General features: G+C 36.8%; 1 protein-coding gene across 1 annotated transcript in view; it reads left to right on the top strand.

Moving 5' to 3' along the window:
• Positions 1-20,077, top strand: part of LOC126248086 (serine/arginine-rich splicing factor 5-like) — a 34,288-nt gene extending 14,211 nt beyond the window's left edge. Inside the window, exons 9-11 of the mRNA XM_049948745.1 lie at positions 3,521-3,655; positions 13,220-13,354; positions 13,542-20,077. Of these exons, the coding sequence (XP_049804702.1) occupies positions 3,521-3,655; positions 13,220-13,354; positions 13,542-13,665 (394 nt within the window). The 3' untranslated portion in view covers positions 13,666-20,077. The remainder of the gene's footprint in view (positions 1-3,520; positions 3,656-13,219; positions 13,355-13,541) is intronic.
• Positions 20,078-20,446: the final 369 nt, after the last annotated feature.

Genomic DNA, 20,446 nt, shown 5'->3' with positions numbered 1-20,446 from the left:
CATTACTGCCTTAACTCAACAGGGAGACTACTCTCATTGCAGAGGAATTGTCTTTTTTGTGTGCATCTTGTTTTTTTGATTTTGAACTGTGTTCTTACTCGGTGGTAATATTCATCAAAACTAGTAAATTCAGTGATAGACAATGAGCAGTTGGCCAATACATCTTTTGCATTCTGCAGGAGGGCAGAACTGATGTTGCGCAACTTCACAGCCAACAACCTGTATAAATATTTTGAACATGTGAATGAAGGGGGGCAAAATCAGTTCTGATTAGACAGCAACCACTGGTTACGGAACATATCTGATACACACACACACACAGATTTATTGTATCAGTTCGTCAGACCTTGTACCATTGCCAGTATGTTGGCAAGTTTTAACTTGCCACAGCCTAAGCATATAGTTGTAGGTCAGTCCCATAGTAATATGCTGCGCTTAATAGTTCTTTAATAAAGCGAGCAGTCTCTACTTGGGTGAATATGGTATTCTGAAGGCATGAAGAATGTGGATGTTTCCAATGACAGCTGTATAACATGAAACTTGGGGAGTACGGTAATGGTGTTACATGGCTTTCAAAATCCTGAAAGGCAAATTGCTTGGGTTAATCAAAATGACAATATTGGGGTCATCCAGAAATTAACCATTGAAGCAAATGTGAATCATCTTACTGTATTGCTAATCATTCTTTAGTAAATCTAATTGAAGGAAATTTTCTTTGTTTCGTTTAAGTAGTAAATCACCTGAAATGCATAACTTCCCTCTTCCAGTTAATTTGAGCTACAAATGTTTCACTGCAGGCATATGTTTTTGCCATTACAACTTTCTTTCATAGTTTGTTACTCAGAATCACTAAAATTCATAAGATATTTGAAATTTTTTTGGTATGTTAATTGAAACCCAAATGATATGATCTGATGAAGGCTGTACTGCAACCTATATGGAGTCGCAAACAAAAGTTCATTTAATTTGCAATTTTGTATATTGGAGAAAGGTATTGGCTGTGTAAGAGGTAAATATGTACACTTGCACTCCACAAACTACTGGGATGTGCATAGCACAGGGTACTCAATGTTTTATCACTTATTAGGGGTTCTTTGCATTTGACTTTCCTATTGAGCACAGAAAGAAATATTGCATAAATGTATATTTGCATGCTGTAGTTAGTCTAATCTGGTCTTTGTGGTCCTTACAGGAGTGATACAGGACTGTAGTATGTTCTTAGATTCCTTCTGTAAAGATGGTCCTTGAAATGTGAGGTAGATGTTCATAGGCTGGTTAGCATTTTCATTCATGTACCAGTTCAGGTTTTTTAGCATCTCTGTGACACACTCCCATTGTTTGATCAAACCTGTGACCATATACTTCCAGCATGCGGGATGTAATGGCATAGCAACTCTTATTGAATTATGATACAAAAAGACAGCTAGAGTTGGGTATCTTTGTCCGTCTTTTTGCATCATAAACCTGTGACCATTTGTGCTATCCTAAGTTCTATACATTCATTATTCCCCTTTTTTTTGTTTCATATGGGTTCCACATATGTAAGTAGCATGAGATGGAACGTAGGAGTGTTTTGTTAGCTATCTCATTTATAGGCAGATTAAATTTTCCCAGTGTAGTACCAGTGAACTGAAGTCGACCACCTGCTTTACCTACTACGAAGGCAATGTGATCATTGCTCCTCGTATCCATACAAACTGTTACCTGATTATTTGGAATAGTTGATTGGTTACAGTTGTCCCTTATTTCTACTGAAGTCATAAGGTACTAGGTAGCTTCAGTTTGTAAAGCACATGATTTTACACTTTGAACATTTAAGGCAAGTTGCCAATCCTAGCACCACTTTGAAATCTTATAGATATTGACTGAATATTTGTGAAGCTTCTCTCTCTCTCTCTCCCCCTCTCTCTCCCTCTCTCTCCCTCTTTTTCTTTTTTTTTTACAGTACTTCGTTAAAGATTACTGCATCATCAGTGAAGTGAAGTGTCTGAGGTTTATAATCGTCTGCGAGATCATTAATATCTGGAAAGGTCTCAGTACACTACCATGGTACACATCTGAAGGTCTCTCATCTATTGATGACTCTCCATCCTGAATAGCATGCCCCTTACCAATAAATCCTCAGTCCACTAACAAATTTAGTTTGATAGTTCACATAATCACACTTCCATTAAATGCTTGCGTGGTAGCCTAATGCTTTTCGGTTGTGGAGAAATACCCATCTGCCTGCTTGCCTTGATCCATTGCTTTCATGATATCATATGAGAAAGGTGTGGATTGAGTTTCACTTTAGAGACATTTACTGAATCAACATTGGTTGTGTGGAGGAAGCCATTCTGTTAGATATCTCATTACATTTGAACTTAGGGTATGTTCTGAGAGTCTAAAACAGATCAGTGTGAAATTTATTGGACAGTGGTTATGTGGATCACTTCTGCTAAAGAAGACAAATGTGAATATGTGCAGTCTTCAAAGTGCTTGGCACACTTGTTGTTCGAGGGATCTGTAGTATGTTATGATTAAAAGGGTTTTTGAGAAAGACCTAAATTCTATATAGAATGTAGTAGGGATTCCATCACACCTTGTAACTTTATAATTTAGTGCTTTCAGATATTTCTCTACACCACAGACAATAATCTCTATCGTGGTGCGAGAATTGAATCAGGATAGTGTGCGTGGATTTTCCTCTGGAAAGAAACAGTTCAACATTTGCTTTGCTATACTTAATTCAGTTCCTGTACCACCAGATGTCCACATAGCTGAAGGGACAGATTTATTGGCGCGCGCCCACACACACACACACACACACACACACACACACACACACACACACACACACAAAATCTGAGCAGCCAATAGACTTGTGCCTCACAAACTTCAAGAAAATTGTGCTAACCCTGCCTAATGAGGTATTCGAGAAACTTTTGTTTCATTTTTTGCCTGACCCATTATATTCAAGTCAGGAAAGTTAATGGTGACCTCATTGGCATCACACAGGAAATAATGCTGTGACTTTTTTAACTGAATATGTGATATTACGTGTAAGAAGCTGTTCTGGTCCTAACATCATTTAAAGAATATAGCATGCTCTTCTGGAATTTTCCTATGTAAGTGGAATGTTTTTAAAGTACAAAAATAGTTTTTAATTGAAGTCTTCTGTGGTCATTTAGGCATCTGTGTCCTTAGCCCTAAAATTAATACTTTTGAAACATCTCTGATGTGTGTTGCCACAGCAGTGGCACTCTAAACTTGATGCAGAACTTAGTAACACTGGTCTCAGTTTGTACCAGTATGTTTTAAAATTTTGAGATTGTGGAAGTGTACCATCACAGCAGAGTCATAAATTAGCATTTATGCCATACCATACCTGAGCTCATGCTGTTCAAGTTTCGTAACACGAGCTATGAGACACATGATTCTTTCTGTACAACATGTCCTACCAGTGCATAATACTGAAACTGTTAATTGTGAATGTAGTATTTGCAAAAGTTTATTAAAATTTGTAATTCCTTTGTTACAGATCCAGGAGCCGTGTTAGTCGTTCAAGGAGTCATTCTAAATCTAAGTCTGTTGGTCGTTACAAATCGCCATCTCGTTCAAAGTCAAGATCACGCTCAAAATCAAAGTCCCGCTCAAAGTCAAGATCACGCTCAAAGTTAGTGTTTATCATGAAACTTTTACTGTTTCATTGAATATAATACTTAATTTGAATGCTTAATTGTATGGTAGTTGCTGATCATTCTTTCTTGTGTACCATGTAATGTTCACGATGGCCAGCCTGTTGAGAACTAGGTAAGCTTTATTAACTGATGTGAATTATTATTCTGCTCACTGCTGTTGGTACCATGATAAAGCGTTAGTTAACACACAGACTGTTACAGATGGTGTGGAAATAATTACAGGTATAATGGTTTAGTGGCAAGATCTTACAAAATCAATACTGAGAAGTTGGTTACAATTAGTAAACATCAGTCTTTGGCTCACTTATCTGTAGATGCAGGTCCCATCTTCCCATATACAATTATTGATATATGTTTAACAGAACATACAATTTTGGGACAGTGGTGGAGCAATGAACAGTTGGTGATGTCTCCAAACAGGCAGGTTTGGGATACAACAGAGCCATTATAAATGACATTTTACTTTTGAAAACCCACATTCGCTCAGATACGGGTAAGAAACCAAAGGCTACTGAATAAAATTAATTAAAAAATAGTTTTGCTACTGTTATTTATTTTGGGGTAGGTAATGCAACTGATAATATAAAAAGTCCAGGATGGGATAACAACACGGAAAGAGTAGATTGCTATAACATTTCATCTGGCTTCCTCAGCCAGTTATAGGGGAATCTTCAGTTTAATGTTAACTCCAAACTATGGTGCAGCTTCATACTTTTCACACCAATGAACAAGGTGAAGGTGGTGAAAGAATGGATAACTGAAAGAAACATCAGGACAGACTATGGATTGAATACCCCCCTCCCCTTCCCATCAAGACACTTTGATTTGAAGTTGACACTTGGCCCCACAATGTGTGTGGAATGTTAAGTGATTGAGATGAGGTTATGAAGATTATTAAACTTTGTGTAAGATCAATAATGGATTAAATTCAGATTAATCCAGATAAATGTGGTTAAATTGTTACTGTTCAGTCTATATTAACATCATGGCAGACTGAATCAGTAGCAAAAGAAGGAAAAATATTACCGGACAGGAGAATTTTTCTGAAGTCCAGTCTGACATAATGTTCAAATTCAATGATAAGTAACTACATTTTTAAGCAGTGAAAACAAAGATAATACAGTAGATTCAGTCTCAGTGACACAAGATTAGTAATAGTGTTTGTGGACAAATGTGTTGTAATGCAGTGACTTTGTCAAAATGTGCATGGTGAGGCCACAGTGTCTGTCCAGACCAGTCCCCACGACAAAAGGGGGGGGGGGGGGGGAGAGAGAGAGAGAGAGAGAGAGAGAGAGAGAGAGAGAAATGAAATTAATCCTTTAATTCTGATCACAGATTCGAACTCTCAATTAAATTCAGAGGAAATTGATGCCAAACAGACAGGTAGCTCAATTAATTAATAAGTTATCAATCATAATTACTCAATTAATACTACTAAGCTAATTTGCCAGGTCTGCAGACACTACTGAGGTATTGCCTAAGTAGAGGACGATGGTTGGAGGGGCAGGTTAATTTTGGCATTCCTAATTTAATACAGAAAATGCTCGAGAAGGCAAAATCTATGTTGGTCCCCTGGCTGTGTTTTCGAATCATTTTTGAGGCCATGTGGTTGAAGAGGCACGCACAGTATACCACGTTTTGGGAAACCATGCTAATTTGGGCCACCCAACTTAAAGGCAAGAACTCTGCCACCCCAGTCAACTGGAGCAGGGAGAATCGTTACACTTTCAACTTCCATTATATTGCCTACAGGGACCTTTTTGTATATTGCTGAGGTACACTGGAATTAGTTGACAGAATCTTGAAACAGTCTGGAGAGCAGCTGTCCACGCCATTCCGTTTCAGTTATTAAGGATGTCGACATCGTGAGATTCATCATGCAGCACTTACTGCCATTTTGTGGCAAGTGTTGCCTTTCATTACCTTGGGAGCAGCCTTGTGTTAATCATCCATGAGATGCTCATGATGTTTACAATTACGAAGTGCGCTGCAACTATGAATAAGAATCTTTATTAGCCGTTCAGTATTTTCTTATACAATGGGCTTTGTCAATAAGTTCAATTATAAAGATGGTTATATTCTCATAACAATGTATATATAAATCATATGAATGTTAGTGTAGTACAATAGCACACATTTGGAATTTTATATTCTGTTAATTTTACAATAAAAAAGAGAACATTCTACAAATTTATATTAAGTGGGGAGTATTCATGTTGATGACATTATGTCATTATCCTAATATATTGATACAAATGTAGAGCACTCGAAATAGGTCTATTATGCCTATATGTCAGATATTGTTTTTCCAAATTTAGGTCCTACTACAGTCAGAGGTACCTTTCTTTACAATCTTTATATTCATCAACTGAGTAAAATGCTTTACCTTTGAGCCATTGACCCAATGTTGTCTTAAATTTGTTTTTAGATACTGTTTGTACAATTTTAGGGAGCATATTAAACAGTTCTAGGCCTACATATTTATAACTATTATGTATCGTGGACAATCTAAAGTATGGCCAGATGAATTGTATGGTTTCGTTTTGTATTATGGGTGTGGACAGATGACCTAAGGGTATATTGAGCTATGTTTTCTTTTACATGTAATAAGCAATAATAGGTGTACAAACAAGGAACTGTCATGATGTTAAGTTTTTTGAAATGTTCCCTGCATGTATCCCTGGGAGATAAACCCACTATACATCGAAGAGCTTTTTTTTTTTTTTTTTTTTTTCCATCTGAAAATTGATACTGAATTGGGAGAATTTCCCCAGAGCAGAATACCATATGAAAGATGGGGGTGGATATAAGCAAAATATGAATGCAGCAGTAAGTTTTGGCTGACATTATTCCTAAGCTTATAAAGAAGGAACATAGCACGTGCAAGTTTAGAATGACTGCATCTGTGCTGCCATTATATTTGCACTGTGAGTACTGGTGCTGCAGATAGACATGTAGCGTTGTAAGCTCTGTTGTCATACACTTGTTGTTATCACATTCTTGATACATGGCTAGCTTCTCAAATATGATGTTCGGTATTAATTCATTTTGTGCTCTTGCTGAAGACATTATTTGTGTTAACTTTTTTCTTTGGACTTACCCTACAGCAAGTCTGCTGCTCATCTAGCAGCTGCTTTATTGTGAGTGATACATTAGGAAACGTGTCGCAGGGCTTCCTCGTCAGTTTGTCCATTTCTGAATAGATTCATTGCCAGATGCTGACTTCTATTGGTCTGTAGCTTCACTGCTGTCCCTCTATAAAGTTCGACACCTGAGGCAGAAGATCCACTCTGGAATGATGTGCTAGGGAGCAATGATAATTGTAAAGTTACTTCATTCTCTTAAGAGAAGAGATGACAGAGAGCTCAGCCATAGCTACAGCTATTCAACCAACCGACCAACACACATGCTACAATGTGGTAGAAGAGGAAAGGAAATTAGTAACCACCATCTGGAATCATAATTTGTGGATGGTCGCGGGGTCCCGGGTTAGATTCCCACATTTTCTCTGCCCGGGGACTGGGTGTTTGTGTTCTCATCATTTCATTGTCATCATAATTTGTGACAGTGGCTAGATTGGAATTTGTATGAGCACTGATGACAGTGCATTTGAGCTCCCCACAAACCAATCATCATCTTCATAAATTGTGGGCAGAAATGTATTAAAGACCTTACTTTGGTAGCTGGAAGTTAATCAGAAGTTAATGTATTCCTGCATGCAGGTAATTAATGTTTGTTTGACTGGACATATCTGCATGTTGCAATTCTGTCAATTGCCAGTCATATTTCTGTGGGCAGTATTTCAAAATTGTAACTGTTCCGTACCTCACTCTTACCTGGGAAAGTAATAGTGAAAGTAATCTTTCAGTATACTATTCATTTCTAAAACCATCCCCACCTACACCTGATATTTATATAATTTAATCTAAAATGCATGTAATTATTTTGGACAGTTCTTTGTGCTGACATTTTTGCTGAAATGAACAGGTATTTTGGGATATGCATTAACAATGCAAATTGTTGCTTTACTGGTTTCATGTTTCATTACTGATGTTGATAGTTTAGGAAAAGTATCTGAATCTATTTGTCATAAATGTACAACATGAAACTTTAAATTCAGCATCAACAATGGTTCAGTAGTTTTGGTACATTACATGAATGATTGTAAATAGTAGGATTACTGGTCAAATTATTAGCTACAGAAACATAAATGAAGGTGTAAGAGAATGGTAGCAGACAACTTCTCTTCGCATGTCCCCCCCCTGCCCTCCCCCCTCACATGTCCCCCCCTGCCCCCCCTCCCCCCCCCCCCCACACACACTTTATATAAGTTCTACAAAGTATTGAAGAAATGCTTAATATACTTTTGTTTTGCAGTTATTTTTATTTTACCTTTTTGTTGTGGAAATTGTTTTTAGCTGTATTTCCTTTATATTTACATCATCATCAGTTTAACATTGCAAATTGACACTTTTTGAGTAAAATGTGACTTAAACTTGGACAATTTGTTTTGCTGTAAGTACTGCTTTATTCTTAAGTAGCAGACAGGAAGATAACTATGTAGAACTAAACTGTTCTATAGGCTCCCTGGCCCTTTGTTGTCCTCACTAAGTTTCTAGACTGTGATGGATTCTGCTGTTTAGCACCTCTAGTAAGACACTGATTGCATATGTAAAGAAAGCGATTATTGTGGTGTAACACCCAGCAGGCATGACTCAGACCTATAGTCCGGTTTAAAGTAGTTGTCACTTGATGTTTAGGCTCCAAAGTTGTGGCATTGTCGTGTCAAGTAGCCTGCAGGCAGCTGCCACAGTGCATCACTCTCCGCAGTGATACAAAATCACTTTAAAGCCTCTATCTGCCATAAAAATCAAGTAAAACATTTCAAATTCATATACAATGTGGACTAGTTCTCTCACAGCATATCAAAAAGCTGTTCTTAATTTTAATCTATTCTTAAGTTTAGTCTGGAAAAGAGTTATGTTAATTTTTTTGAAACAGACTAAATTTTCCTCATTGGTAAACAGTTTCAAACTTGTCATATATCAAAAACTTATGCTCTCACAATACTTTCCTGTTGTTGATTACTAAAATATCTTGCTCAGCAACAAATCTAGAAATTTATGTATACTGTCACCCTGTGGTATCTCTCAACTCATCAGAAATCTCCTCTTAAATTTAATTTGGGCTGGCATTGTGTTAGCTATTGAAACGGGAGAAACTTTCACATGCAGAAAAGTTTCCTTATCATCAATACATATCTTGAAAATATTACACACATGAAATATCTTCATGTCTACACAAAATGAATTATATTTAATATACAGTCTAACTTACTTAAGGGGATATATAAGGTGTAACTTAACATAAGGAGATGATTTTAGCTGTCTGAACAGTATTCATTAGTCTCGCAACAGGAAAGAGAAATTGATTGAAATAAATTTAAAAACACCAGATTTAATCGAAGTAAGATGTTCATTAAAGTACATTATATACTACACACTAATCAGATAATGGGAAGAGACAGGTTAATTGAGAGTCAGTCCATTGAACTATCCGTGTCTTGGCTCGTAGTGACAGATATTATCAAGTCCTCTACGCACTGTTGTAATACTCTTCCATTGTTGCCTGTTTCCTTTATAACTCCTTTCCCAGTCTTCTGGTGTCACTTTTTCAACTGCCTCTTTCAAAAGTCTCTCCACTGTGGTCAATGTAATTTTTTTTTATTTTCTGCAGCAGTGTGGTGTCTAACATTACCCTTAGTCGGTTATGTTGTGTGGAAGTGCCAATGGTATGAAGGCAGCCTAAGCACTTTATGCCTGCAATCTTTTTCCTTAACTCTGTGAACTGGGTTCTTGGATTTGAGTTGTGGACTAAGTTCTAATGAGTCTGCCTGTGTCAAGCTACTGTCAAACCGTATCATAATTTTGTCTAGCCCACAAATAATGTAGTTTTTCTTCACTGCATTTTTGGGGATCTTGTATTGTATGACCAAATGCTGTGGCATGTTATCCATGACAGTTATAGTTTTTCATCAAGGTTTGAAGCACTGTGTCTTCAAAACATTTCACAAGAATGTTGTGGTTCATCTCATCATTGTAGTCGAAGGTCTTGCTTCAAGTGAATAACACCAGACAATTAGAAATAAAACCTTTTGAATTTCTGGCTTATGCTGCAATTATTCATTTTCCCCTGGTGATCGGAGCTCCCATACGACTGCTGATGGTATGGTCTGTCCAGCCTTCCTTTAAACTGCCGCCACCAGACCCCCCCCCCCCCCTCCCCCCGGTCTATTCACCCATGTTTCATGTAGCCAAATTATATTGTCAAAATTTGTCCCTATTAATTCTCTAACAAAACAGCATTGCCAGGCTGCAATATCTTGGTGTTCCATTATTAACGTTCACCTAAAAATGGATTCCTATAGGAATCCTAACTTCTTCATGAGTCGTAGCGGACTGTTCAGTATCCTGAAATAGGTCCTAGCTGCTGCAAAGTAGTATGTAGCTTTTTGAATGCCGGGTATTCTGTCCTTGAATAATATGCATATTTCTGACAGTGAAATGCATCATCCTGAAAAGAATTGTAATTTGTAACGACCTTCTCAATGTGCCTTTTTATCCAACGTGCCTCCAATTTAGGTGATTTGTCTGGTTTTTCTTTTGCGAATTTCTCTTTACAGATTCTTATCACTGATTTGTAGAACAGTTGCAGTTTGCTCCACCACTGTATCTAAAGCAAGTAGAGGTGCTACTACACTCTCTCTCTCTCTCTCTCTCTCTCTCTCTCTCTCTCTCTCTCTCTCTCTCAAAATATCTTCTTGTGAAACACACGAATTTGTGCGACTGACTGTATAATCACACAACGTCCCAACATTTTTTGAAAGTTTGCCAGTAGTGTGTAGCCTCAGTCTGCCCCTCTGTCGAATACTTTAATCTTACATCATAAGACTTATGAAGCCAAAAGTTACCCAAATCTCGCACTAAAATGGCTCGTCGAACTGGCTGGCACACTTCTTCAGGCAGTGCAGCAGAAGTGGCAACTCAGTGGGAGCTGACAGTGCCAGGCTTCCATTGGTGTATTGGTGGTGGAGCCAAGCAGCCCATGACATGTCAAGTGACAAGTAGTTTAAATCGTGCTATAACGTACAGGCAATGTGGGTACGATGTTAAATGATCAAAGCTACGTGGAAAATTACCATGGTCTATGCTTACTTATGGTAGGCTACGGTAGTTGTAAAATTCTAATAACATAAAATTACCCCATACATGACACTTGCTACCTCTTACAGAGTCATGTCTTATCAGGATTGCTGCAGCAGATTCTTCTGAGTGAATCAGGGCTAAAAAATGGAGTAATAGGGAACTTTTTTTACCCATGTAAGACCATGGTATAGGACACTTCACTGGCTTCACGATAACTATTTCATTATAATCTGTATGACAAGACATTAATTTACGTTGAGGCTATCACCAACAACTCACATTAAAGTATGGTCAAGTTAAACATTTTTGGTAATGATTACATGACATTTTGTTTCCGTTGTTTTTTTCCTCTACATGTGTGTAGGATGTGGGAAATCTTGTGCAACATTGTTGTTTTAGAATATGTAAATGAGGAATACACATTAATCACGTCTTATTTCCATCAACTAATTAACTAATGGTCTGCTCTAGTGTAATAACTATGTTAATAATACAAACATATTTTTATTTAAGTTCCTAGATAAAACTGTACGAACCATTAGTCACCATTGTGTTTGTAGAGGGGACACTGAACAATGCAGGACTCAACAAGGTCTCCTTCCACAATTCGATTCCCATTCTTAAAATATCTCAGAAATTTGCTGTTCCAGCCATAGAATGGCGATTTACAAACTTGCTGCCTTATTGAACACACATTATGTGATGGCCTTGGGCACACAGGCTTGCCTTTGCGGAATCTTGTAGTCTGGTCTGCTGTACTCTGCTCTTTATAAAATTACCTTTATAATATTATCAACGTCTCTGGGCTGTTCACAGCAACAACTGGATGTAAGTTGTACACACTCTCCCAGTCTGACATTGACCAACATGATCATTGGTTTTAGGCACAATTGAAGATCTTACTTACAAACTTAAATGTCTCCACCTGAGACCAGTATTAAATTTCTTGATGTCTAGTTACATGTTTTTGCATCACACTGTTTTACTTTTATTTTCAAAGTAATATTTGTTGTGTTTAAAACAATATTTTTCCAAACTTGCAAATTTGTGTGCAAGCTATAGAAACTTTCCTAATTCATAAGTTGGTTGAATTGTAGAGTTCTGAGATTGCATAGGAGACTAGAAGGCATCATGCTGGCATTTACTTATTGAGTTTTTAGTGAAATTTTGGGATTGTGTGCAATACAAAAACTTTTGAAGGCTAAATACAGAAACATCCGTACCATATACCTGAAAGAGGCTATATAATAGGTCAATATCTATCTAGTGATATTCGTCAGCCTGTTCTAGTTTGTAAACACAGTGATGAATGCTGCTGAGCAATAAAATCATAAAGAATTGTTAACAAAGCTTAACATGTATTGTTTTGTGTTCATAAATAAAGCCTCAATGGGACAGTTTTATTGAAAACACTACTCTGGTACTGAAAACTGCAAGAGAGAGAGTGAACAATGATCATCATTATTTTCAGTGGCTTTTTTTGTGTGAATTCTTTGGGGTTAATGGAAAAATACATTCTTACACAGAATGCGTAACAGCACTCAGAAGGATGAATAATGTTAGTTTAAGTAAATTAAGCATTATCTAATTCATTAAGCTCTTCATGTCAAGATGTTCTTTTAGTCCAAGCAAATGCTCTTGCCAGGGAATAATGATTGACTTATTATCACTTTACAGAATCTTAAGTATAATGTAAATTTTTCTTAAATCCAGTAAACGGTGCTTGAGATCATGTAAATTGGGTTTGATTTATTAATTTAACAAGTATTATACTTGTTACTTGTTTTTGGTGGCATTATATGTAAAAGTCCAGTGATTAAGCTCCAAAGTGATTTAACTCCGAAACACAGTGTGGATTATCTGTCACATACTAAGAACCACATTTCTCTCAATTAGATCCTTATGTAGAATGTAAAAATGGCCACATGCTGAGAAGTGGGCTTCGGAAATCAAAAAGAAGCACATTATTTAATATTTATTTGTTCCTGAAAATTTTCATTTCTTGGAGCTACATCATTTCAGAAATACGTCCTTCAGTTGCAGGAGTGAATTGTAGCTGGGCGACCCTGTAGAAGATATCATTATTGTCGTAAAAGACAGTGTTGTATGACCTGTTGATGATAGGGGACAACTTGTATAATATAACTATGTAAAATTTGATTCATAATGGAGGAGGGGCAGGGGGAGGGAGAGGGGGGGGGAGAGAGAGAGAGAGAGAGAGAGAGAGAGAGAGAGAGAGAGAGAGAGAGAGAGAGAGAGAGAGAGAGACTTAATATATTTGTTCATTCTAGAATTTTCCTGGGTTTTGAAAAAGTTCTTTTTTTTTCCAAACAGATCGGAGGAGCAGTTTGATGTAAAGGCAAAATCGCGGTCACCTTCAAGCTCGGGGTCTCGTTCAGAGACTAGACAGAGATCCAAATCAAGATCTTTATCAAGACCAGAGATGGAAGAGATGGATGCTGAGTCTGGGTGAGTACTTAAAAATAAGCTTAGCAAGCATAGTTCTGTTGTGCCTTTGAATTGTTTGTATGATGTGATCTGTTAGCTCCAAATAATAACTCGTTATTACAGTGATAAGAGTTTAAAAGTGCTAATTGTCCAATGCAAAATGGCAGTTTAGGAGTATTTTCACACAGTGTGATACTTTATTTTACAGTGAGAAGTCTCCTTCAAGATCACCCAGCAGGGATGGGAGCAAATCGCCTAAGTCCACCCGTGGGTCTGAATCCCCCAAGAGAAGTGGTTCAGAGTCACCTGATGAAAAAGCCGATGATGAGTAAGAGTTCATTGCTGGTGTTCTCTTGTGGAGGATGACAGTGCAGATAGAGACTGTAAATTTATATTCAGTATTGGATAATGAAATCTGAATATTCCAGGAAAAATTTCCGCCTGTGAAAATAAAGTTCCAGTGAGTGATGTGCAGGTACACACAGGGGAAGGTAATTAAAACAAAAATGACATTAGGTAACTCTGGAGTACTGTACACAGAAGGGTACAAAATGTTGTTGTGTTTCCTGTGAAGTATGTGAGCTCTGAACTGTTTCAAAGTTTGGCGTTCAGAATTTCCCACTGCAAGTAAATATTCATCATGCAAGAGTGATAAGTGTTTTCACACATCTAATTAAGTGGTTTGTAAAAATGACTTTTAAAAACCAGGATAGCCAGAAACAATTCCTCTTGTGTAAGGCCGATCTTAATGCTAAAAGAGAGAGAGAGAGAGAGAGAGAGAGAGAGAGAGAGAGAGAGAATTTTACAATAGATTGTATACTGCTTGGTCCTTTGCCCTGTTATGTGTGTGCCCAAAATAACTAATTCTAGAAGCATTCAACATTAAAACATTTACCTACTTCCCAAGTACAGGAAAAAAATGTGCAGCAAGAATAGCACTATACAGGGTGTTTCAAAATGAACATACTGATTTTAAGGCGTTGTAGCATTTATTACGTTCAACTTACAATTGTGAATAATAAACAAAATGAAAGAGCAACTCCCAAACAGTTTTGTTTGTACACCTGTGCGCAATGGGAAGAGTATGGAATGACAGAGTGACTGAAAAACGTGTTGAACGAGTGCGAGACTTTCACACTTAGCCCCAAGAAATATCCCCACGGAAAGTTTATGGGTGGCGAATCAACTGTAACTGATGTTTCTTATCTTGAAGTGATACACCTATGACCTGTGCCTCAATGGGAAGAAGCAAAACAACACATCTTTATTTGGGAGCAAGATGGTGCGCCACCTCACTGGTATAACTCAGTACGCGACTGGTTAAACAATGTTGTATCTGACTGGTGGACTGGGTGAAAGAGGCCAGTTGACACAGCATTTTTATGCATGACCTTCATGTTCACATACGTGTTCATGTGTGTGTACCTCTGATACCAGCTGATCTATCCGATGTTAGACACAGTGTTATCGCAACACTTACCCCTGACACATTGATCAAGGTATCTGAACAACTTGCCTATCGACTCGATATGTGATTGGTGCTCACACTGAGTAATTGTAAGAAAAACTGTTTCTGTTTCTCTTTCATTTGGTGTATTATTTATAATTGTAAGGTGAATGTAATACGTGCTACAAAGCCTTAAAACCTGTATATTCATTTTGAAACACCCTGTACTATTAGAATTGGTTTGCTGGACACTTCATAGTGTTAAAATATTTCCCAGTGCTGAAATACTGCTACAGAATATGCTACCTTTATAATTGCCATGAGACTGATATTAAGTCTTACAGTTTTTTTATAGGGTTAAAATACCTCATTTACTTTGCCATTGATATTGCAGCAAGTCAAGTGGTAGGGGTCATCCACCATCCAATTTTAGTTCTTTCTCGAGTGCCCCATGTCGCTATACTTGAAAAAATAGAACACAATTTAACCTCTGTACCTGTGGCCTCATTTCTGTTTTCTGGCATATTCTTCTCATGGCCAACTGGTGAATATTAGAATGTAGTTTACTGTTCCAGAAAATTGTATGTAATAGCAATGAAATTTACACATTGACTAGTGTAATTGGCCACTGGAGTATCTTGTATATTATGTGTGTGCTGCAAAACAATTTGGTGTTGGTTATCATGAAGTTAGTCCTACAATACATAGACATCACTGTATCATATTTCTGTTTGTTTGCTACCTTGAATTTTAAAACTTACACTGAATGTAGACACAAGTTTGATGTAAAGCAGTATTACCACAGAATGAAAGTTTTGAGCCTAAGCATTTGTTCTTTAAGCTGTAGGAAATTCATTGGTCAAAGGTCCAAGCATTATAGAAATCTCAAATTCTTAGAAACAAGTTGTGCTGTGTGTTTTATTTTTTGAAAATGTCTGTAATCATACAAAATCTGTGTGTGTAATGTTAATAGTTAACATTTTCCAACATCAACATTATGTTGAATACTAAGACAGTGATAGAGATGACTGACTGTAGTCTGGTGTCTAATTTTAATTACTTAATGAAAATCATGAAGTTCGATTACATAGTGTCTCATATTGGTATGCAATTTGATATTTTAAAGTTATGACTTAGACAGCTTCTTTAGTAAATGTTGTTTGTACAGGGAAAGGTGAATAAAATTTTACAGCAGCAGCAGAACTCTTACAGTGTGGAATTAAGATACGTGTTTTTGGAAGTGACAAAACAATGTAAAAGTGAGAAATTTAGCCACTGGTAGCTACACATAGTTCGGTGTTAGTTGACTTTGACACTGTGTTTGTGTGGACAGATAGAGACTGCATAGTTTTTCAGTCAAGAAGTTGAAGTTCTCCGACGTTACATGTGAATGAATCCCCTTACTGCATTGTAAGTGTCAGACATAAAAGTGGTAAAATGAAAGATAGAGATTGATTGAATGTGGTGATATATTCTTGTAAAAAGTTTTTGTGTCTGAACTTTTGGACTTGATTTCATGAGACTGTGATGTGACTGATGTCAGGGTCATTTGACTATTGCATATGAAGAGAATTATGTTACAACAGAAGTGAGAAATTAGTACTCATAAACTTGATCTCACTGCAGAATTACAGGCCTGTACTTTAGTATTGCATTGTGAAGATTGTTTAAATTGGAACCAACGTATTTCCAAAACATTACTTTACAGTGAGTCAAGATTGAAGTTTGTGGAATATTGCTGCTTCTGTATAGACATATGGAGTGCAGTGTGTAGATTTAAAATTGTGGAGTTATGCTGTAACTCTTAAGTTGTGAAAGAAGAAACCTATCAGTGAAGTTTAACTGGTGTTGTATACTCATTTGTTTCCTGTAAGACTAATAATGGAAGTTGACTTTCCAGATGTTTAAGTTAAAAATTGAAAGAGATCACTAAATTTACAATCAAATTGATTGTATACTTAGAATAGGAAACTGATCAATAAATTAGAGCTTCAATTGAGGTGTGAAAATTTAGTGTATTTTTGTGGAATTGGTTGAAGACGTTGTTGGGAAGAAGGTGACACCTTCTCCAAACCATCTGCAGGGGTCTCATTTATTAGAAAATTCAGATATTGCACCTATTAAATGAAAGGAGCAACTTAAAAGAACGGAAGGTGCAGTTTCTGCTATTGCATTTAATGACTAGTGTATCTTCCATGTTATACAGTGTTGTAACATTAGATGTTTTGTATCCTACAACTGTGATGAGTGGTGGTGTTTGTTCAGAAATCTGTTACTTTCAAAGATCTGCTACCTGGTAAAAAAAAAAAAAAAAAAATAAGGCAAGTTCCAACTACAAGCAAGGCCCTTGATTGATACATTGTCTCTAGTATAGCATTCATTCATTTCATCCCTCCTCCACACAACACCTATTCCCCCACATGCATCCCCTCCTTTCAGTTCCTCCGTAAACCCTCCCCCCCCCCCCCCCCACCCTCTCCAATATTCTGCCACACTCGTCCTCCATTACACACTCAGCTTCCTTGTTAAGGCAGCAAGGCAGTATTTTTCTGTTACATTTAGGACATAGTAGTGATAATAACAACTAAGAAACTGAGATGATGTTTATGCGAGGTTTTAACACAGTTGTAACATTGCCACAGCTACAATTAATGCACTGAATAACAATAATGGTCATAACACATGTTTGATGTACAGATTTAACTAAACTTTTCTTCGGGATCTGGCCTTCCTTTGTCAATAGTTAATAGTTCATTGTAGTCAACCTAAAATATTTGCATTTAAAGTTGAGGCAGTCTCCTAAGTTTATGCCATCCACTGGGGACCATTGTTTAACTTTAGGAGGCACACTGGCATGAGCACAGTAGTTCAGTTGGTGCCATGGGCCTTCTTTCATGTGAAATCTTTGTCAGACCTAGGATTTGGATGTGTAACAACTCAGTAAAATGTACCACATAGTTCCGTATTTAAAGCCATACCTCTCTTTCAGTTTTTTGTTGTATAAATTTGCAGTCCAGTTCAGGGGACAAGGGAAAATATACAAAAAAAGCAAGTTCCAACTACAAACAAGGCCCTTGATTGATACATTGTCTCTGGTATAGCATTATAGAGCTCTGTATAAAGTTAAATAGCTCAAGACTGGGTGAAACCTATTTCACAGCAAAATTTAGTGCAGGACTCAGTTATGCAAAGGAAGTTAACAAACAATAAAGTCAGACTGGTACGTGAACCCTGACTCTTCCCTTTCGTGGGTAGTAGCCATAGTGAGTCAGCTATCCAAACATGACCTATGATCCAACTGGAAAGTATGAACTACCAGTAGCTTTGTTTTACTTCCCAAATTCTTTCACCTGTGGGAGAAAGGAACTATGAGAGGCACTATTAGATCATCGTTCCTGGATGCATTGAGTGTCATCTGTTAATATCTCGGTAAGAGCATTGCTCATGAAAGCTGGGAGTCTGGGCTGAAGTTTGTCTAGATCACAGTTCAATGTTGGGAAGCCTTATAACTGTATATATTCAGCTGCAGAGTGAAAATTAATCCGGGAAATTTCACAATGTATGTTTTAGAGTAATATTGACCTTTTTGTGAAAGCTGGAAAGCAGCTACTGAACAGAAGAGCTCAGAAATCCGAGATGACTGGTACATACCTAAATTGAATAGATATGGGCATCTACCATAATATGTTACAGACAGACGTGTGTTTTGACCAATATGCTTAATGGCAAATAGAAAATGTTCCCCATCCATTCTCTCTCTTTGCCAGTTACTAATTGACCCCATTAAAACACCTTAATGACCATTGATCCCTGTACCTCTGCATTAACTTAACATGCAATCCTTTGGGTTTCTGTCCGTGTTGCACAATTACCATTCATGTGTTTGTTTTAATGACACTGTGAACTCATGAGCATTGTTGTACTTTGTATTCACTTGAAAATCCTGTATTTTTTCCTTAGACATCCTCTATTAATATGATTAAGCAGGTCTTGTCTGTACTGTCAATACAGCATCACTAATTTGATTTAAAAAGTTCAGCAGTTCTGCTGGAAAAGTTGGTAGTAAGTTACAAATTTCCTTTGTTATCCATCATTTAATGGCTGCATTTCATACATTTACTCCTCTGCCGTAGACTGAGGACAGCTTATTCTTCCCAAATTTTCCATGGAGGTGGGAATTAAAAGAGAAACCTTTCATATGTCAAGTTACTTGCCATATCTCAAACTTATATTTGTATGAGACAGCCCTATAATTACTGTGAATTATATTGTTTGTTGGGATTATTACTTTCATGAAGACTGGTGTTTGTGATGAGAAGAATTAAGTTAATTGTGAAAGTGTTCCTGATTTAGCAGTACTTTGTTGACTTTATTTATTGTTTCAGTTTAAGTTTTAAATTTATCAAACAAGAAATTACACGTGTCCCTGACTTAGGGTGGGCATCATTTATTATGATGTCGGGAATTTTTGATGTCTGGAAGTATCCAAAAAATTATGCAATAATCATCACATGTGGTCTTATTCTGTCTTAAAAGTTTCACAATACATTAAAAAGGATATGCTTCTGATAATTTTGAACAGTACAATTCTTAAGAGAGGATTTTCGGCTATTACTGATGAGTTTATCTTAGAAATGAAAATTTAGTAAAATCTGAATTGATGTCCGTTAATGTGCTTGCTTCATAAGGACATAGCTTTTTGAAAACATAAACTATTAGATTACTGTCCAAATGATGTGGTAAGAGTCTATCTAAATGATATGGTAATAATTTAGTCGCTTCAGACACAAATTAATGTAACTAATCATTGAGAGTAAAAATTGAATGATCAAGTATTAAAAGCTTAAAGTATATTTAACTTGCTTGATATGGTACGTATCTGAGCAGGTCGCGGTAAAGCTGATACGCAGAAAATTATTGTGCTTTAGTAAGAAAGGAGCTACCAAAATGGATGTGTACCCTAAGTTGGGGATTGCCTGTAATTTCACAAAGGTAAAAACTGTTGACCCAAAGTTTTAACTAGAGACTTAAAAGTAATGAAGTAACAATAGACTGTGAATGTGCAGGGCACAGAAGTGAACATGGCATTGCAGTAATGGTGATAAGTGTGTGATGTGTAGATATGTCTGTGTGAAATTTTGTAACTGAATTTGTGTAACTTTTACATCTTTGAATTCCTTTTTAAAATTCTTAATGTTATAGATGTTTCTTGTGTTAGAAATGCTGCTGGTGTCTGAGCTGAGTGTGTCCAGAACATTGTAGCAAGTGTCTCAATAAATTATCGATGGAAAAATTAATTTATTTAATATGAGTTTACATCAATAGCAACCATATGCATTTTCCTGAAGTATGTTCCAAAAGAAAAGTTGCAGGAGTTGTGTGTGGAATATTTCCATCATTTATTGTATTTACTTCAGTCTTGGTACAGTTTTTTTATTGTTAGTTTTGTTGGACGTTTGTATTTACCATTGGACAAGAATTTACCCCCCCCCCCCTCCCCCCATGTACATGCCAGCTGCCACAGTATATTGATGAATTTCAGATTAAACAACACAAACTGTAGCTGTAGGATCCCTTTAGACAACTTAACAGATAAGTCTGTAATTAGTACTAACTGTTTGAAGACACTTAATGTAAAATTAAGTTGCATTTAAAATTGTTTGACC

Source organism: Schistocerca nitens, chromosome 3, assembly GCF_023898315.1.
Source record: "Schistocerca nitens isolate TAMUIC-IGC-003100 chromosome 3, iqSchNite1.1, whole genome shotgun sequence".
Lineage (NCBI taxonomy): Eukaryota > Metazoa > Arthropoda > Insecta > Orthoptera > Acrididae > Schistocerca > Schistocerca nitens.
Note: the sequence above shows the minus strand (reverse complement) of the source record. Positions and strands in the feature narration are given on the sequence as shown.